Source organism: Rattus rattus, chromosome 7 (genome assembly GCF_011064425.1).
Source record: "Rattus rattus isolate New Zealand chromosome 7, Rrattus_CSIRO_v1, whole genome shotgun sequence".
Lineage (NCBI taxonomy): Eukaryota > Metazoa > Chordata > Mammalia > Rodentia > Muridae > Rattus > Rattus rattus.
In genome coordinates, this window is record NC_046160.1 from 94733480 (window position 1) to 94752176 (window position 18697).

The 18697-nt window shown below is 51.6% G+C and overlaps 1 protein-coding gene across 2 annotated transcripts in view; it reads left to right on the top strand.

The window, feature by feature from the left end:
* Nucleotides 1–948: 948 nt before the first annotated feature.
* Galnt16 (polypeptide N-acetylgalactosaminyltransferase 16) overlaps nucleotides 949–18697 on the top strand; it is a 92095-nt gene continuing 74346 nt past the window's right edge. The window contains exon 1 of one of the 2 annotated variants that reach the window (XM_032908035.1): nucleotides 949–1125. In XM_032908035.1, coding sequence (XP_032763926.1) covers nucleotides 949–1125 — 177 coding nt within the window. Of the gene's footprint in view, nucleotides 1126–17981; nucleotides 18409–18697 lie in introns of those variants that run through there. The other variant, XM_032908036.1, reaches the window with a different exon arrangement.

An 18697-nucleotide genomic window follows, 5' to 3' on the forward strand; every position in this document is an offset into this window, starting at 1 on the left:
CTTTGGCCTGGCCTCTGTGGTCTCCCTTCATTCTGATGGAAGGGTGATGACGCCTCACGACAGTTCAGGGAACCGGGAAGCCTGGGCGGATAGGACCTACGAGAAAGCTAAGAGCCCCGGGGTAATGAAAGGTGTCCAGCGATCGCATCCCTTTGCTTGCATTGGTTGTATGGCAACGCAGCTTCACCTCGCTCTCCAGAGTGTCAAGTGCATCAGCTTCCAACTCCCCACCCTCCTCGGGCCACAGGGGAGAATGGGAGTCCTGGGTCTCCGAGAAGGATTCCTGTTTAAAGTCAAGACTCTGCCAGCTCTGCCGTGCCCCCTCCGCAGGACTCTCTGAACACACCTTGAACCCCCGTGCCAGAGCTCAGTTCACAGCTCCGCCCGGAACTGCAGCTACGCGACTCTGGCCAAGGCCAGGGGTCGCGCGTCTTCGCTGGTGACTCAGGGCCGCTCGGCTGTGGGGTAGGTGTGGGTGGAGAGAGAGACCAGGGCCGCGCGGTGGCAGCGAGATAGCTGAGCGTTGGGAGCAGAGACCAGCTCTGGCCCATCGCCATTCCGCCCGGCGTCTGTCTCGCCGAGACCCGGGATGCGGGTGGAAGGCCCGCGCTACTTCCCAGCAGGCGCGCTCTTTAGCCGGTGCGCGGCGGCCCCGCTTGCCCGCGGCGTCTGGAGCACAGAGCCAGCTAGGCGCGCGAATGAATGAGCGCCCGGGGCCGCGCGCTCTCGGGGCTGAAGGGCATTAGGACCGTGTGGATCTTCTGCGCTCCTGTCTCTTCCTATCACCCCCCCCCCCAACCACCACCACCACCACCTCTCTTTTTCTGCTCTGCAGGACTGAGCAGCCGGGCGTAAGCGATAACAAACGGCTGGGACAGAAAGCTCCACTGCCCCGGCTCTGAGAGCACGCCGGCCCCGGGCCCCACGCGGGGCGCCCGTCCGCCCACCATGAGGAAGATCCGCGCCAATGCCATCGCCATCCTGACCGTAGCCTGGATCCTGGGCACTTTCTACTACTTATGGCAGGACAACCGAGCCCATGCAGCATCCTCCGGCGGCCGCGGCGCGCAGAGGGCCGGAGGCAGACCGGAGCAGCTCCGCGAGGACCGCACCATTCCGCTCATTGTGAGTATGCTCTGCGCACCGGGTGAGCGGCCGGCCGGGGAGCCTCGGCGCGCGTCCTGCCCCTCGCTGTTAGCCGAGGTTCGCGGGGCCCGGCCGGGGGCTACGTGCCCCGAGCGCCGTTCAGGCTTTGTATATGTTGGAGAATTCCTGCTCGTTGTTATGGCAACCTGTGCTGGCCCGGAGGGGCCAGGGTGCTTGGATGCAAGGAGGGTGACAGCATGTGGGGGGCAGGGAGAAAGTGCTGCAAGTTTGGTGGGCCCGGCGTGCGCGCGCGACTAGGAACGTGGCGGCTCTCGCGGCCCCGCGCTGCTGGGATTGGGGACTAGGGGGCTGCGGGCTTCTCGCCATCCCCAGAAGGCGGCTGGCCCTGGAGTGCAGCGAGCGGTTGGTGGGAGCAGAGCTCAGCAAGAGCGCGTAGGTGGCGGTGCGCACCAGGTCTCCAGCCTCTGGAGTAAAGGACGCCGGGCGGCGGCGTGGGTAGGGAAGGGTCGCTGAGCGCTGCCCTTGGCTTAGCGCCATCACATCAACTTGGACCAGTTTCTTCCCTCCCTTCCCCAGAGGTGTTTTCTGGCTCCCCAGGGGTGGGAAAAAGCTTGCCTCGTAAGCGCTCTTCACCTCCAACACTAGGGTCTGCAGTTGAAAAAGACTGTGTCTGTGTCTGGGCTGGGCAATTCTCTCTCATGAGATCACCCTCCTGACATCTGAGCGAGTCGGAGAAACAAAAGCAGTGTTAGCACTCCAGGAGCTCCAGGAGAACTGGGGCGAGGGCTTGGGGGGCGGACTAAGCTGCACAGTAGACCCTGGAGGGGGCAAGCTGAGCCTGTAGGGGGCGTCCTGTCTACACTTTCGCCTGGTCAGCTGACGAGGGCTTCGTGTGGCCCGGCCCAGCACCTGTTGAGGAAAGAGACTAGGGGACCCTTTGAGAGAACGCTAGGATGGGAGCATTCTTCCGAGATGGTGTGATTCTGGCCCAGAAAGATCTGAACCTAAGGGAAGAAGGGACAGGACCTCCTCCCATAGGTGCAAGGTCAGGAGTGCTGACACCTGTATCCAGTAGAATACAGGGTATTTGTAGTGAAAGCCAAGAGCATGAGGATGGTTCTCTAGATGCCCTCTCACAGCTCCATCCTGCCCAGATTCTCTCACATCACCTGTTTGTAAAGAAGTAAAAACTCACCTCTATGGTAATCAGTTTCTGGGCCTGGAGAGAGAAGACCTTAGGCCCTAAGGTTTGTGTTTTAATCTAGATTCCAAGTTGTGGTGCATCACTGCAAACGTGCTTAGGAGGGCCACTGTCCTGTACTTAGGACATGGCTTCCAAAGCACTTGTCAATGTCTGAACAGAATGGAGGAAAAAAAAAAACAAAAAAAAACCCTGTACACTATGGCACTGGGGCTATTTGGACTGACAAGTCGGAGGGAGAACAGCACAAACATTCGTGGTTCTAGACTCCAGTGAGTTCCCACGCTGTAAGTCTCTGCTGCTCTATTCTTAGTCCCGGGTCAGTCCAGCCCCAGTGTCAGGGACCACAGCCTAAGGCCAGCATGATAGAGGTGAGGCCAGCTGATCAGGCTCCCCATCCTGACGACCTGCTGGGTGCCCTTCATCTAGGAGAGGAGGGTGCTGTGGGTGGGTAGGTGGGAGAAGATGGCAGAGACCACAGACAGGTTTCCCATAGCCTCTGATCCGGAAGCCTGAACCCTGACTTTGGTTGGGACACCTATCGCCTGTGCCTCTCAGATGAGAGCCTCGGGGTGGGGCGTGTGTTGTACTGGGGACTGTTGGTGGGACACAGCACAAGTTTTGAGGGAGGAGATTTAGAAGTTATGGGGGTGTGGCCCTGATGAACACTTCCCTGCCCCCCACCCCCATTCCTGCAGGTGTTGACTGGTTGCTGGAGAGCTGCCAAGATTGGAAGCTCAGTGTGGAGTGTGCAGGGGGATTAGGGAGATGACTGGGAGCCAGGAAGAAAAGCGAGGATGAGTCTCGCTGGATGGAGCTGACTGGCAGAACCTTCCCTTACCACTTGGCTACACAGCCAGATCACCCTGTGTTCTTAGGCTTTAGCCTGGGATGGCTCTGCTGCCAGTATCTGGCCTGTCTGCAGGCTGCCCTGGATGTTGCTTTGCCTCGAGTTCCTATCTTGAGTAATTTGCTTCCACATTGCTCTCCGATGTGTAGAAGCTGTGCATGCAGGCTCCATGCTGGATGCTCTCTGCATTCCCACATCGATGCACGCGGCGAGACTCAATCGGTACCTCTTAGATAGAGGAGTGCAACGGGATTTTGCTCGCTAGGAGCAGTGCACAGTTCCAGCTCCAGTTCCCCTTATCACTTACCCACAGCTCTAACCTGTCCTCAGTAGAAAGGTAAGGCGACACGGTCATCCTCAGGAGGCGGATGCTTTGTTCAGCATAAAAGGAGGCAGGTACTACTGTTGATTTCTCTCTAAAAGTTTTGATAACTCCTCACTGTCGGCCATTTCCAAACATCTCCGTTGAGTTGGGCCATAATTTCAGATTCTTAGAGAATGAGGTGGCCAGCCCTGCTGTCAGAGGCTGAGCAAATTCAGACAGGCATCATTGTTACTCCCCCAGGGAACCAGAGAGCTCAAACCAGAAAGGGAGGGGTCCGTGTGAGCATCTGGTCCTGGAGGCACTCTGCCCTCGCCCTGTTGTCTGGCCTGTTCAAAGCCAGCCAAGTTGCTTCTGGACCTCCGGGAGCTTGTTTGGCATTGTGGGGTGTCGGCATAGCAACCCTATGGCCAAATTTCTCAGAGAGGCCCTGAGTCTGCCCTACTCTCAGCCTGTGTGTCACAGATTCTGATGTGAAGATTTGGTCTTGGAATCTGGATTCAAGGGAGAAGCTGACTCCGTTCACTGCCTCGCTGCTGCACTGCTGGGCAAGGCAGCGTATTTGGAAATATCCCCCTTGAATCCACACTGATCGCTCTAGCAGAGGATGCCAGCTGATGCAAGGTGCACAGTAACCAGGGCTGGAGTATGGGGTTGGTTGGTTCTGGTTTCAAGTTTTCTATATGCTAATTCTCTTACCAGGCATGAGTAAGAGGCCAGAGTCTTACATGGAATTTCACTTTACATTATTTGAAAACAAAACAAAACTATTTTGGGTGTTTTCAGTAGGGACATACTCAATTAAGATAACCATTTCCTGTCTAAACACATGAAAGGTTTAGGCATGAATTTTCTGAACTGGAACTGCTCCCTCTCTCCCTCTCCCTTCTCTCTCCCTCCTCCCTCTTTCCCTCCCTCCTCCCTCTTTCCCTCCCTCCTCTCTCTCTCCCTTCTTCTCTCCCACCTCTCCCTTTCTCCCTCTCTCCCTTCCCCTCTCCCTCCCTCCCTCCTTTCTCCCTCTCTCCCTCCTTTCTCCCTCTCTCCCTCCCCCTCCCTCTCTCTCTACTCCCTCTCTCCCTCCCTCTCTTCCCCCTTTCCCTCCCTCTCTCCCTCCCTCCCCCTTTCCCTCCATCTCTCCCTTTCTTTTTTTTCGTTTGTTCTTTGAGACAGAAAAGCCCAGGCTGGCCTTAAACTCAAGATCTTCCTGCCTCAGCCCCCTGACTTTTAGGATAAGGATGTCCACACCTGGCCTGCTCTTATCCTGAAGTAGAGAGGAAGCTGACTAACCAAGGACAAGAGACCTCCTGCAGACCTTCGTTAGTCTTTGTTCTCTTTGGTTAAATAATTGGCCAGGTAGATTTCTGGATGAGAGAAAATAGCTTTGGGAGTTCTTTAGGTGCTGTGAGGACACAGTGTAGGCACATCTGACCTCCAGAGCTATAGACGTGACCTGTCGGGTCTTGTAGTGACCCTTTAGGTCTTTCAGGGAACTTCACTATAGATGGGGACACTGACAGCGCCTTTTCTAGGACTGTTCTCTGAGAACTAAGGTTCAATTGCAGTTGAATGGCTTTGTGTTTTATTTATGTGTGCATTTTGGAGCTGCGGGAATATGATTTGCCTAAATGATAGAAAATGATTTTGTATTTAATTTGTTGAGGTGCCGCATGTGAGAAAGAGGTTAGGGAGAGAAAAACAGGAATACCCACAATTCCCTCTCCCAGCATGTTCAGATGTAAAGTATTCGCAGGCAGGGCTGGGGGTGGGGGAGAGGGTCTATTCCTGGGCTCAGAGGCACCCAAGCTGAGGGGAGTTCTCACAGAGATGCCAGGGAGGCCCAGGGGCACAGGATCCATCTTAAGGGGTTGCTTACTTTCCCAGCAACCCCTTTATTTCTGTGCTGTAACAGCAGCCCCCACCAGCCAGTAATCCCCTGCTCCATGCTGGGAGGCCTGAGGGACTTGGCTTCCTTCTGTGGTGGTTGTCTTCAGTTCAGCAAACAGAGGAAGCTCTGAGGTGGAAAAAAATACCATTTAAGGTGGACATGGAGGGGGCACAGGGCAAGACTGGCTAAGCCGCCCAGGGGGCTGTCATGCTATAATGGAAGAAACCACCTTGAGGTCAGAGAGGAGCCTCTAACTGAGGAGTTCATTATAGTTAGAAGATTGGAGATTTGTGCCTGGCCTGCTTCTTCAGGGAACCCAGAACACCTCCCAATAAGCAGCAGAGCAAAGTCACAGGAGAACAGACAGACTCAAGCCTTTCAGAAACGAACAGGGGCGACCCGCTTTCAGGTGGGGTCAATTAATGACCTCTGGGGCACTAAATTTGATTCACTTAGACATTGGGCTTGCTCTGGACAGTCTCATACTGTGCTCGGCCTCTCCGGAGAACTATCTCAGGCCACTTAGTCCAGCCTCTGTAGTGGCTGCCTGCTCTGTGTTACATTGATGGCGGTCACACTCGTTTGATACTTCTGACACTGGACAAGTATTTCCCAAGCTTTAGATCAGCATTTCCTCCCTCACACAAGCCCTGGGAGCTGTGTATCGACATTATTTGCAAATTAACACAGGAGAAAACCAAGGCTTATCCATGGTCCGACCCGTGAGTGCCTCCAGTATGGGGTGGGTGTTTAAGACTCTAGATCTGCTGAGCTGTTTTTTTTCCCAAGCGAGATCCTGATTGGCTTTCCCGCCTCCCTTCTCTTCAGGTTCCACACTTGTGCATTCACTCTCACGAGTCAAAATACTGGGGGATGGGGGTGGGGTGGGGATTGCATCTGTACTGAGCATGCGCAGTCTTACCACCCCACGTCCACCCGGTATTTTGTAAATGATTCTCTAGAAGGACTATTCACATTTACCTTGTAGTCCCTGTGTAAGAATCCGGACACCGAACTGCGGGCGGGGTGGTGTGGCTCAGTGGTTAGGAGTATGTACTGCTCTTCCGGGGGAACCAAGTTCGCTTTCTAGCACCTGTGTTGGTCATCTCACAACTACTTATGACCCCGACTCCAGCTCCAGAGACCTTCTCTGACCTCCGTGGGCGCTACACCCAAACTGCACAAACCCACACTCAGAGACACACACAGATGCATATAATCAAAAATAAAAATATGAAAAAGAAACCAGACATAATATAAATCATCCAAAAGCTTAGGCACTTGGCCATTTTGTTTTATTTTTGAGACATTCTCTTCTTCTGTAGCCTAGGCTGACCTGGAACTCACAGAAATCCTCCTGCTTCAGCCTCCCTGAGGGCTGGGATTGCATACCCAGTGTAGTTTCCTAATTTATATAAGAAATTTGAGCACCACTGAATTTGGGCTCTTTGATAGACTGATGAGAGAAGATCAGCCCCCGGATGGAAATAGAGGCTAGCTATTGAAATCATGGGTGTGGAGGATGGTGCGTGTGTGTGTATGTGTGTGTGTGTGTGTGTGTGAGAGAGAGAGAGAGAGAGAGAGAGAGAGAGAGAGAGAGAGAGAGAGAGCGCACTTGCTCACATGCAGGATTTGAAGCTCAGTTCTGCTTCACAGTTGTTTGTCTCCTTGCCACCTAGAGGTGGTTCTAGAACCACCTCCCTTTGGAGACTGGTCCAGGGACTAGAACAAGCCACTGGGTGCTGCCGTTACAGAGAAAGAGAGAGATTTCTTTGCAGCAGCAGGAAAGGTTTCCTTGCAGAACCAGTCTGCTTTAGTATAGTTCAAGGCCCGCCAGGGTGTCTCTCCACAGGCTCAAGTCAGCAGATAAATGCTTCCAATAGCAGCAGGTAGGGGAGAGAAAAAAAAGACTCACTCTCGTGAAATAGGGTCCAATTATTGCACAGCAGGAGACCTGGCTCCCTGAGAGGCAGGGCTGGCCCAGCAAGCGAGGCTGGGAGGAGGAGGGTGAATGAAGGAACCTCCAGCTGCTGTCTGTTCCTTCAGAGCAGCCCAGTGGGGGTCATGGGGGCGGGGGGGGGGGGGAGGTCTGCTGGTCCCTGGAGATGCTGAATAGCCAGGGGGTGGGGCTTCAGCAAAAGTCCTGCCCTCAGACGTTAGTGCATCCTTTGGTGCTTTTGCCTGGCGGTGTTTCTCGCTACCCACTTCTGCTTCCTGATCCAACCAGGGTACCACTGGCAAATTGCATGTCTTGGCCTTTACTTTCTAGGGCTATGTTGGGCTGGCAATGCTCTCTGAACCCTGGCTTATAGAAGGGGCTGCAGCCCAGGCCTGCCTGTGTCCTTACCTTCCAGGTTTCAGCCACATCCATGGGTAGTCTGCAGATATGCAGGGCCACCCAAAGGACTTTGCTGAATATCCAGGGATGGTTTAGGAGATTGGGGGTGCTTTGGATAAGTGGATGAACAGAAGAACCTTTCTCTCTCTCTCTCTCTCTCTCTCTCTCTCTCTCTCTCTCTCTGTGTGTGTGTGTGTGTGTGTGTGTGTGTGTGTGTGTGTGTGTGTGTGTGTGTTTAATGCTATACATAAGGCTCTTTGGCATGGAAGAGAGGCAGCTCCAGGAAAAGACACTTCCTGCTGTTTCAATGTGGCTCCCCAAAAGTCAAAAACAAACCTTGTTACAGAGAGCTTAGAGAGGGGTGACAAGTCTTGGTGTGCTCACAGTTGTGGGACCTGCCATCCCAGGCTCCTTGAGGGCCTTGCAGGGGCTACTGGTCCAGGACAGAAACTGAGCCTGGTCTTTGAGAAGGTGGTGTATGGGGTGGGGGTGTAGAAAGGGAATGAGTCAATGTCTAGGGGCCACTGCAGGGGCCAGCCCTGCAGCGGAGGCTCAGCCTCCAGTGAGTCACGTCTACTCTCTAGGTCAGGATCTAGGCCATCCTGCCCAGCTCAGGCTGCAAAAACAAGGGAGCCCTAGGCCAGGCCTCACAGTGCTTTTCTGAAGGAGAATAAGGCCAGAGCACAAGGCCTACAGAAAGCCATATGCTGGCAACCTTGACATCACAGGAGTCCAGCCTATCCACTGACTGCCAGGGCTACACAGCCACTCCTGTTGAAGGTGTCTGAGTGCGTCTGGGATGGGCTTGTAGAAGTGTCTCTAGGTAGACTTAGATCTTGGAACAGCTCACAAAGCAACAAAGACCTGTACTCCGACGACTGATGGCAGAAGGCAGGCGTTCGATTGCCCTGTGGCCACAACCCGGGAAGAAACATTGTTTGAAAAAATCAGTTAAGTCAGTCAGCAGCAGGTTGGTCATCTCTTGGCAATCTTTAGCTGCTCCTTGGTTACAAATGCAGCAGAGCAGAGGAGGATCGACATTGGAATCCCCTGGAGCTGCAGACATCCTGGAAAGTGACAGATAACAGCAGAAGGCCAACCAGAAAGTTGCTGCTATTCAATGCACTCACTGGTCTGAATGCCAGATGCTTCACCTATTCACCGCCTTGACAGTTGTTCGCTGAGCACTTATTATGCTCCAAGACTGTTACAGGCATTAAGAAAACAGGCAGAGTCTCTGCTCTGAAGGAGCTTGGGTCCTGGAGTAGGGCAGACAGTAAAGACATGAACATAATTTTTTAGATAGCAGCAAATATGTGAAAATGAAATTAAGCAGTATAAGAGGGCAGAAAGGGAGGGGAACAGGGCCAGGAAGGGTCTCTTTGGAAAGCTGTCATTTGAGCAGAGGCCTGAACGGAAAGATATGTAGGGAGAGAGTGTTCCAGACAGCCAAGTGTAAGCCTCATCTCTGGAGGTTATAATGCCTGGGGTCCCTGGCTAGGGTAGTTGTGGTTAGGACGGCCTGTGGGGAAAGCAGCCAGAGGGAGAGGCCAGGTCCTTAGGCTCTGAGGGCCCTGGTAAAGACAGGCTCAGAGATACATTACTGAGTCTCCGAGAAGTGATAAATTATATTCAGCATGCAGGCTTGGTAAGTCAGGAAACTGTGTCATTCATTTCATTTTTCCAGCAAGATGATCCAATCTATTTGTAAGTGTTGTTTCTTAATGTTCTATGGCTTGGAACATTTTGTCCTTAGCATGTGGGATCAGTGAAACACTGCGTACAGTGTGTGGGCATGTGGGTGGCATATGTTTCAAGCGCATTATACGTGTGTTTGTATGTGAGGTGACCTGTGTCTATGTCTTGTGGGGGGGGGTGTCATGTGTTGTGTGTTATGTCTTGTGTGTTTGATACATGTGGTGTGGGCCTGGTGAGGGGGAAGGGAGGGTGCTAGTGTCTGTAAATGGCACAAGAGAATGGAGCCCTTGTTGATGTACTGGACTGGGGGAAGATGGGAGGCCTGTCTCTAGAGACTGCTTTGTGTGGGCGGGAGAGTGCTGCGGCTGGGTATCTGATCAAGCCCTCCTTTGTTTCCTTGTTTGGTTGGTGGCATTCTCCTCAGGTACAGCCAGACTCTGGATTCCCTTTTTCTGGCAATGCAGGGCCTTGGGATTCTTTCCTCTTTCTTTTACTGGAGACTCTGAGGTCTGGGGCTACCCCAAGATGGAGAAGTGGCACTTGTTCAGGGGCTGTTTTCAGTGTGGTAGGGGCTGCTGCATCCCTTGAAGTTCAAATGGCTTCCTTAGCACCCAAGTGATGGGTGATGGGCTTCATGTGTTGCTGGCTGCCTGCAAGGCCTTCTCTTTGTGGGTCAGCTCACACAGGTCAGTTGCAGACCAGGGATAGTCAAAGGTGCCCTTTCCAAAGAAGCTTCACCGTTCTGGCTTCTTCTTCCTTTAATGCAGCTGGGGAGGGCTGGTGATGTCTGGGGCCTTCTGCAGCCTGAGCAGCCTGTGTTACTCTCCAACAGAGCCAAGTCAGTCACCTCTGGGGACAGGGGATGGGGAGCTGGTGTTTGTGTGTTGAAAGGTTTTGTTTGTTGGTTTATGTTTCCATCAAGGAAATTTGGGACTTGCTTCTTTGTGTAGAGCCATCTTTTATCCCTTCCTTTCTCTTTCTGGGATCGAGTTATGGGGCAGTGTCCCAGGGGTTGAGGGGTAGGGCTCAGTCTGAGGCTGGAGAAAAAGACCTTGTGATCAATCAGTGATGTCTGTTGTGGTTTTGGTACAGCCAAAGAGCTTGGTTAGGACCAAGCACAGCACCAAAATAATTCACCAACCCAAGACAGCAGATAAAGAAGGAACCAAGCAACTGGGTAAAGCCCTTCCACTCCTGGAGGACAGTGTACAGCGGTGTGGTGAGCTGTAAGGGATTTCCAAGAGAACACAAATGGCATCTTGGTACCACCTCAGGAGAATGTGAAAATCACCAGGGCTTTCCCCCAGATCACTAGAAGGAGATGATGGCTCATTCCTGGTGCACCCCAAGATTGACAGTCCTCTCTTTTTCGTTTAGCTGAGAACACAGCATCTCCTGAATATCCCTTCCAAATGAGTAGAGTCCCTGAACCTCACCTGGACAGGGATCCATACCTGGGGTTCAGAGTGAAGTTGGAAGTGGGCCTGTTTGAAGTCTCAGAGCCCAAGGGAAATGGAAGCCAACATTGGGCAAGGGGAGTTGGGGGGACAAGAAATGGCCTAGACAGGGTCAACAGGCCTGGACAAGAATACTAGGAGGAGCCAACCCCCAAGGTCCTGAGAATCTTCACAAGGCCAGGAGCGAGCCTAACACTTCTGTGCTGGTGGGCAGAGCTGTCTTCAGGAGACCTACACACTCAACACTCGTCTAGACCTAACAGTCACCATGGGGCGCCTGAGTCTCTCAGGCACTTAAAACGCAGCTACTGCAGCTAAGGAACTGAGTCTTTTGTTTTATTTCATTTTTATTGATTTAAACTTTAAAGCAGACACTGATTTTGGTTGTTGGAAAACTTATGGAAAATTTTAAAAGCGTATCTATATGTGGAATCTACATTTTTAACTCTAATTTTTTATGAACTCAAGACAGACTATTTTTAATGAAATCTTTGTATCTAAATTGAAACATACTATAAAAATATATATTGGATTTCAAAGATAACATCAGAAAAAGAAACTCAAATAACCTCACTAATTTTTTTTTTCTGTATTGAAATGATACTGTTTGGAGCTATTGGGGTAAGATACACACACACACACACACACACACACACACACACACACACACACACCAATTCAATCTTAGGAATTTGGCTTCTCAGTGCCAAATTCCTGGGACTTGACCCAAGGCCTTATGCATGCCAAGCACATGGCCTATCATAAAGTGTCCCCAGACCCCTCTCTGCTATTAAAATTAATTTCACTTGTTCCTTTTTTAACCTTTTTTTTTTTTTTTTAATGGCTACTAGAGAAGATCGAATTGCATACGTGGTTGGTTTATGTCCTGCCTGTTCCCACTGGAAAGTTCTGGGGCTTGCATAGGTTCATGACACTCTTGGGCGGCCAGTTGTCTAAGGAGGGAGGTACATCAAGGGAAGGGCGTGGCCCGTGTCATAGCTCACGGTCACCACAGGATGAATCCTTTCTGGTCCAGCTGCTGCTGAGCCCTTGCTTCCTGTTCTCTGTCCTCATCCACGGGTACAGCGCTCCTCTCAGCATGGCCCTAGCCCTCACACCATCATTAAAACCAGCCTCTCCTTTCAGTGTCTTTTTAGTTCTCACTGTGATGAAAATGGGTTTGCAGAAGGGGAAGCAGTGGAGGCGGGAAGCCTTTTACTCCCCTGGTCTGCTGCCTTTGGCGTTCCGTCTATGCCCTGTTAGAGCCAGAATGACAGATAGGCTTCGGCTGTAATTCTGGCTCAGACTCTGGAGCTGCGCTGAGGACTCTGAAGCAGAAGTCAAGCCAAATGGGAAAAGGGTTGACTGGCTGTGTCTGAAATGGACTTGAAAAGGGGCTGTTGAACACGGGCTCTGCGTGATCCAGTCTAGTGTTATGTGAGGTGGCCTTTATTGAGTGATCCACCTACACTTTGCAGACTGGATATGCTTTAATACACTGACCAATGCCTTTATTTTATTAACGATTATTACTGTGTGTGCATGGGGGTGGGGGGCGTGATTGCCACAGTACATATCTGGCAGTTGAAGGACTACTTTTCTTTTTTTTTTTTTTTTTTTTTTTTTTTTTTTTTCAGAGCTGGGGACCAAACCCCAGGGCCTTTGCTTGCTAGGCAAGCGCTCTACCACTGAGCTAAATCCCCAACCCCCAAAGGACAACTTTTTGAGAGTCCGCTCCTACCACCATGGGTTCTGGGAATTGAACCCAGGTCATCAGGACATGGATTCCCAGGAGGGCAGAAACCTGCAAAGTGTGGAAAGAAAAGGGAAACTCCTCTGTTTTCTTCTTGCCCTCTTCTCTCTTACTTCCATGGCAACAGGTACTGTGGATATAAGAACATTTGGGCTTCCTTAGGGTTCTGAGGAAGATGTAGCCCAGAAGAGTGGCTCCGAGCACAGACCCTGGAGGCAGGGGCTGGCATGGGCTCTAGCTATGCATCTTAAGCAGCTGTTTAAGCATTCTGTGCCTCGGTTTTCTCACCTGCAGATTGGGGATGCTAGCAGGCCCTGCTTCAGTGTGCAGCTGTGTGATTAAGTGGGTTAGTTTATGTAAAGAGTCCAGAATTGTAAATTGTAGGCACTGTAAGAACACTCCCGTACAAGCTATCGTAAGTTGTAATTTGTTAACTTGTGTGTTCATTATCTAACGTTGCCTTACAAATCTCTCCCAGACGCTGAGGCTTCAGGCAATCATCAATCCATTAGTGTTTTTCTCGCTTGGCTTCTGTGTTGGTGCTGGGATGCTAGGAGGTCGCTGGGAGCTGCCGCTTTGAGAACAGCTGAGGAGGGACAGGGACAGAGCCAGTGTGCACCTGGTACACTGCTTTCAACCCTCCCAGCAGGCCTGTGACCTGCTTGTTCCCCATTTCTCAGAGAAGGAGCCTGAGTCAGAGATGGCTGGTTGTCTGCCAACAGAGTTTGGATTCAGCCGGAGTCCTCTGCTTCAAGCCTTCAGAGACACCTGCATATCAAGATGGCTGCCCTGTGATGTCATAACTCACAGGAGAGAACGAACCCTGTCTGTTGAAGTCAGGATGGGTGCAGGGCAGTGATTCATGGCACAAACGAAGGAATAGTGAGGAGTGAACTTGGCAGGTGTTCAGGCTGTGGGGTGGTAAGACTGGCAAGGTTGGCAGGACTTACGGACTGCAAGAAGGTGAGATGGCCAGAGCCCTGTTGCTGCCCAGCCTCTCCAAACATCCAGCCCCTGACCATGGCAGAGAAACTCTCTGTATCCCTTAAACCTCAGAACGATCCTCACAAAAGGAGCAGGCCTCCGTCTGGGATGGGATACCACACAGACGCGGAGCAACGGAAGCAGTTCAACACAGCAGAAGAGATGAGCTTTAAACCTCGCTGTTTCATAGTGGCACGTGCCAGCAATCCTAGCTTGGGGCGGAGAACCATGAAGATGAGAAATTCAAGGTCATTCTCAGCGCTCTAGGGAGTTCAAGACCAGCCTGGGCTCTGTGAGACTCTGTCTCAAAAAATAAATAAAAACTTCTCCTACTTGGTGTTGAGAGCTGGCGGGGCGGCGGGGCAGGGAGGCACACCTCAACTATAGAACAAGTTAAAATACTTAAAACCATTTCGTATATAGTTACCGGTGTGGACTAGGTTGGGGGGAGGCATGTGTGGGGTCGGTGGAAACGACCTTACCACTGTTATGTGAGCTTAGAACTCAGGTTGTGGGATCTGTAGAACAAGCATCATGCGCACCCCTGAGCCGTCTCCACAGCCCTCTTTTTAGTTTTCTTGAAGGATCACTCTTCCTTTTATTGTTTTTAGCAGAGGAGGGGCCAAGGCAGCCTGTTTGTGCCGGTTCCTAGCAGGTGCACAATAAGCTTCCCCAGGTCAGGAAGCTGTTGGGAGCTAGGCCGACCCAAGACTTTCCTTGGGCTCTGACGTACAGAGAAGGATATATGCAAGACCACCTGATCTCCTGGCCTTCCACTGAAGAACAGCCTGCTAATACAGGTCAGGTCACTAAGTAACTTTCCCAGGGTCCTATAGTGGTATGTGCAGATCAGGATTTGTACTCAGAAACCAGCCTCAGGGTCAGAGTCCCTTCACCAGGCAGTACAAGCAACCAGAGAGAGCCAGATGTTGCCTTGTGAACTATCCCCATCATCCCCTCCCCTTGACCAGAGGTTGAGAATATAGCAGAACCTCCTTCCACTCACTGCAAGATGGGACGTGACTGTTGTGACTATTGAAAGGGGTAGACAGGGCTTTTCACTTTCCCGTGCCCTACACACACACACACACACACACACACACACACACACACACACACACAAATAATAATAATAATAATAACAACAACAACAACAACAATAGTTTATAAATAAGGAAAAGGAGTGAACAGGCAGTGTTGGCCAACCTCACCACAGGTAGCCATTTTTTCCAACCCGGAGCCCAGATCTCTGCAGAATGTGGTCATGTGGCTGGCCCAGGTCTAACTCCTGTCAAAAGCCAAGAAGACTCTAGGAATAACAGTCTCTAGGACGTGTCACTCACAGCTCTTGTCTTCCCTAAGTCCTCACATCCCACCAGGTTTGTAGAAAGAATCTGTGATTGTCCCTGTGCCTCCTTTGTTCTTATGGGACCCTTTCGTGCAGCCACACTGGCATTGCTGGCCTTTCTGCACAGGAGTTCCCCAGGTGAAGTCCTTGTAGAGTCCTCAAAGGCAGAGGCCACAAGCCTGGTGTCTGTGTGTCTGTGTATGAAGATGGTTGGCTCGTAGGCTCAATGCAGGAAGAAGCCATTGCTCCTCTGACTGCTTGGACCAAGCAGGGCAGAGTGCTCCCCAGTGGTGTAGCTAGAAGTCTAACACCAGTCTTCACAACTGCTCAGGGATGCTGGGCTCCTCTGGAGGGAGAAGGGCACCCACTCCTTACTTCTCATGAGCCCAGAAAATTTTTTTTCTTTTGGCTTTCTTGAATCTAATAATACTAAGAATACATGAGAAGCACACAAGCAGGAATTATTTTCAACTTCTCATTTTGTTGGCAGGAGAGCTGGATCAGAGAGGTGAAGTGACTTGCCCAAGGGCAAACAGCAATGTGCCAGGCAGCTGGCCAACCTGAGCCTGCCTTCCTGTCACCATATGTCTTTCTCTCAGGTCACATTGAGCTTGGTTCCAATCTGAGATGGAACTCCAGCTCGAAAAGGACAAAGCTGCTTCCGAGTGAGAAATGCTAACCAGAGACCCTCAGCTCAGGCCCACCAGCCCTGAAGGGAGTTTCTCTATGTTGTCAGATCTGGGTGTTCAATGATATTCTGAGGACTCAGAGAAAGCCCCACTTAGCACCAGGGGTTCTGAATTCTCCTGAATTCTCTAAGCCTGGCTCTAGGAAGCTAAACTATTTCCAAGGATTGATGAACCACAGGGTCAGTGGGGCATTAATTGTGGGGCTGCCTCCAGCCCCTGGAGAGTCCTATCCACTGCTTCCCAACAGGATCCCAACAGCAGGGGAATGGCCTAAATGGCTGCCTGGTGACCAGATGGGTGGGGCAGGGACTTCAGGAAGGAGTAGCCATTGTTTGAAAGAACACTGCTCCCTTGAGCAGAACAGTTCTGAATCCAGCCTCCAGGCTTCAGGCTCCCCGCTCTCCCCACACACTGCTACCTCTCTAAAAAGCCACAGTACATTTGCTCTGCATTAAAGTGAAACAGAAGCATTTGGAGCAGACTCAGCCCCAGCTACAGAGAAGCCTCTGACGCAATTGGTGGTAGGTGAATCTTAGCGGGGATACCACCCACCCCCAGACCCCTGCATGTGCTGTGTCCCCATGAGGAGTCTTCCTGTCAGGAACCCCAGCACAGTGTGTTCCCTGGGCTGGCTGGTGGCGTGGCCTTCATTCCTTTTGCATGGTGTGAATACCTAGCCGTGTGTGGGAGCAGGGCCCAGGCGTTGTTAGTTCACGTCTGCAATGACTCCAATATGAGTATTTGCAAGAGCCCCCGTGGCTTCACATCTCCGTGGACCAGAGGTGCTAGTAGACTTTGGCCAACTAGAACACCACAGAGAGGACAACACTTGGTCTCTGGCATCAGTTTTTAAAAACCTTGACAGGTTTGGGTGTGGGAAGTTGATTCTTAGAGAAGGACCACAGCTCAGACCAGCACATGCTGTCCTGTGGTTGTCTTTTGACTGGAAGAAGTGGCCAGAGGGACCTTCTGGCTTCCGTAGTGGTGGCTGACAGGTGACGTTAGCCTGGGGATACCGGTCAGAATGCCAGTGCCGGCAGCATAGGGGATGGCTCTAAGGCTTCCCTGTCCTCAGGAGGGTTCAGTTGCTCTCAGCTGTTTTTAATAACTGACTGAATGTGGGCACTTCCTTGATCAATCAGGGATCCAATGTACAATGGTTTGAAGATGGAAGCCAGATGTGCTGGCACACATCTGTAATTCCGGCACTCAAGAGATGGAGGCAGAAAGGACTATGAGTGCAAGGTCCTCCTCACCTGCATCGTGAGCTCGAGGCCACCCTCGCTACAGGAGATCCTGTCCGAAGCCCACTAGACAGTTGATGCAGTAAAAGCACCAGACTTGACTGCCTGAGTTCGGTCCCCAAGATCCATATGGTAAAGGGCGTGACTCCCACATGGGCACCTCCATCTGCTGTTTGGAGACACCTGGAGCTTGCACTTTGACCTGCTGCACCTTGACCTGCACCTTTGCAGGTGGGCTCCTGGGAGGCAGTTGATCTTCCCTGAGTTCTGCACTCCCAGGAGAGGGACCCTTTGCCTCCCACCGTCCCGGATGGCTCTATGGCAAATAGGAAGGACAGGAAGATAGCGGCCTCTGGATCTGTAATACTTAATCCAGGCTGCCCTCCACTGAACCAGCTCTGAGTCAGGCTCTAGAACCATCTGTTGGTGGGAGTTGGTGAGAGGCAAATACAAAAGGTACAGAAATTGTAAGGCTCTCCCTGACCCAAGATGCTTGCTGCAGACTTACTTAAAAGCATAACCCTTGAAAGGAATTTCTAGGAGCTGGAGAGATGACTCAGTGGTCAAGAGCACTTCCAGAGGATCCAGGTTCAGCCCTCAGCATCCGTATAACGGCTCACAACTGTCTGTAACTCTAGATCTTGTGGATCTGACAACCTCTTCTCCTGTCCACAGGCACTGTGCACACTGATGGTGCACAGACAGACATCCAGGCAAAACACCCAAACACGGGAAATATCTACAAAAAGAAAAGGCAACTCCAGCCACTCCATCTGGCTCAAGAAAATTCCCTGATGCTGCAGCCCTGGGCTCACAGCAAAGCCTCAGCCTGAACGAAAATGGCCTGGGAAAAGCCCTAGCCCTTGACAGTGAGGCTGGAGACTGAAAATGCAATTTCAGCCCTCACTGGAGAGAATTAAGCAATGGCTCCCCGCTTGGGTCCTTTGCCAGGTGACAGTACAATCCTGTTAGAGGGAGCTAACATCACTGAAGAAAGCCCCCATAGCATTTAGGACCCATATACTCCCTGTACACACCCATGGGGCCAGGGACATTGTGACCCATGGGCCAGGGAAGCATTAGAGCCTTGTGGGCAGGAGGCTCTTAGATCTGCTGGTACAGGGACCCTCTTCACATCTACTCTCAACAACGGCAGTCTTCAGCCGAGAGCTAGCCCACGAGGGATATGCTTTTTAGAAGATGAGCCTGAGTCTTTTTTACTAGTGTTTCACATTTTACGTGGAGATTTTCTTTTTCTCTTTCTTTTTTTAGGGTCCCGTGTAGCACAGGCTGACCTTGAACTCTCTATGTAGCCAAAGATGACCTGGAACTTCTGATCCTCCTGCCTCCAGACTCTAGCTCTGTACCACTAGGCGTGGTTTCTTTGGTACTGGAGAGTGAGCCCTGGGCTTGGTGCATGGTAGATAAATACTTTACCAACCGATCCACGTACGTGCCCTACACAGGAACATTCGAAGTTGGCCTCCAAGCCTGATGTGGCATCTCAACTGTGACCTTTCTGGATATCTATGGTGAGTGACCTAAGACAACCAGCTGTGTAGACACAACCCAGTGAGTCTAGGGTCTTCTCCCAGCTGATCTTATCTGGGTCAGACACACCTCAAGCTGCAGGTCTCTCTCCTGTACTTGCCAACCACCAAGCGAGAAGCTTAGGAGAGTGAGTGCTAGAGAGGACCAGCCTCGTCCTTGCTATGGAGGCTCAAGGTCATGCAGGACATGGATCAGACAGCCTTTCTCTTTCGCTAACTCCTGACACTCCCTTCATCTGGAAAGTAGGTATTGTGGTAGTGCATGCATTTG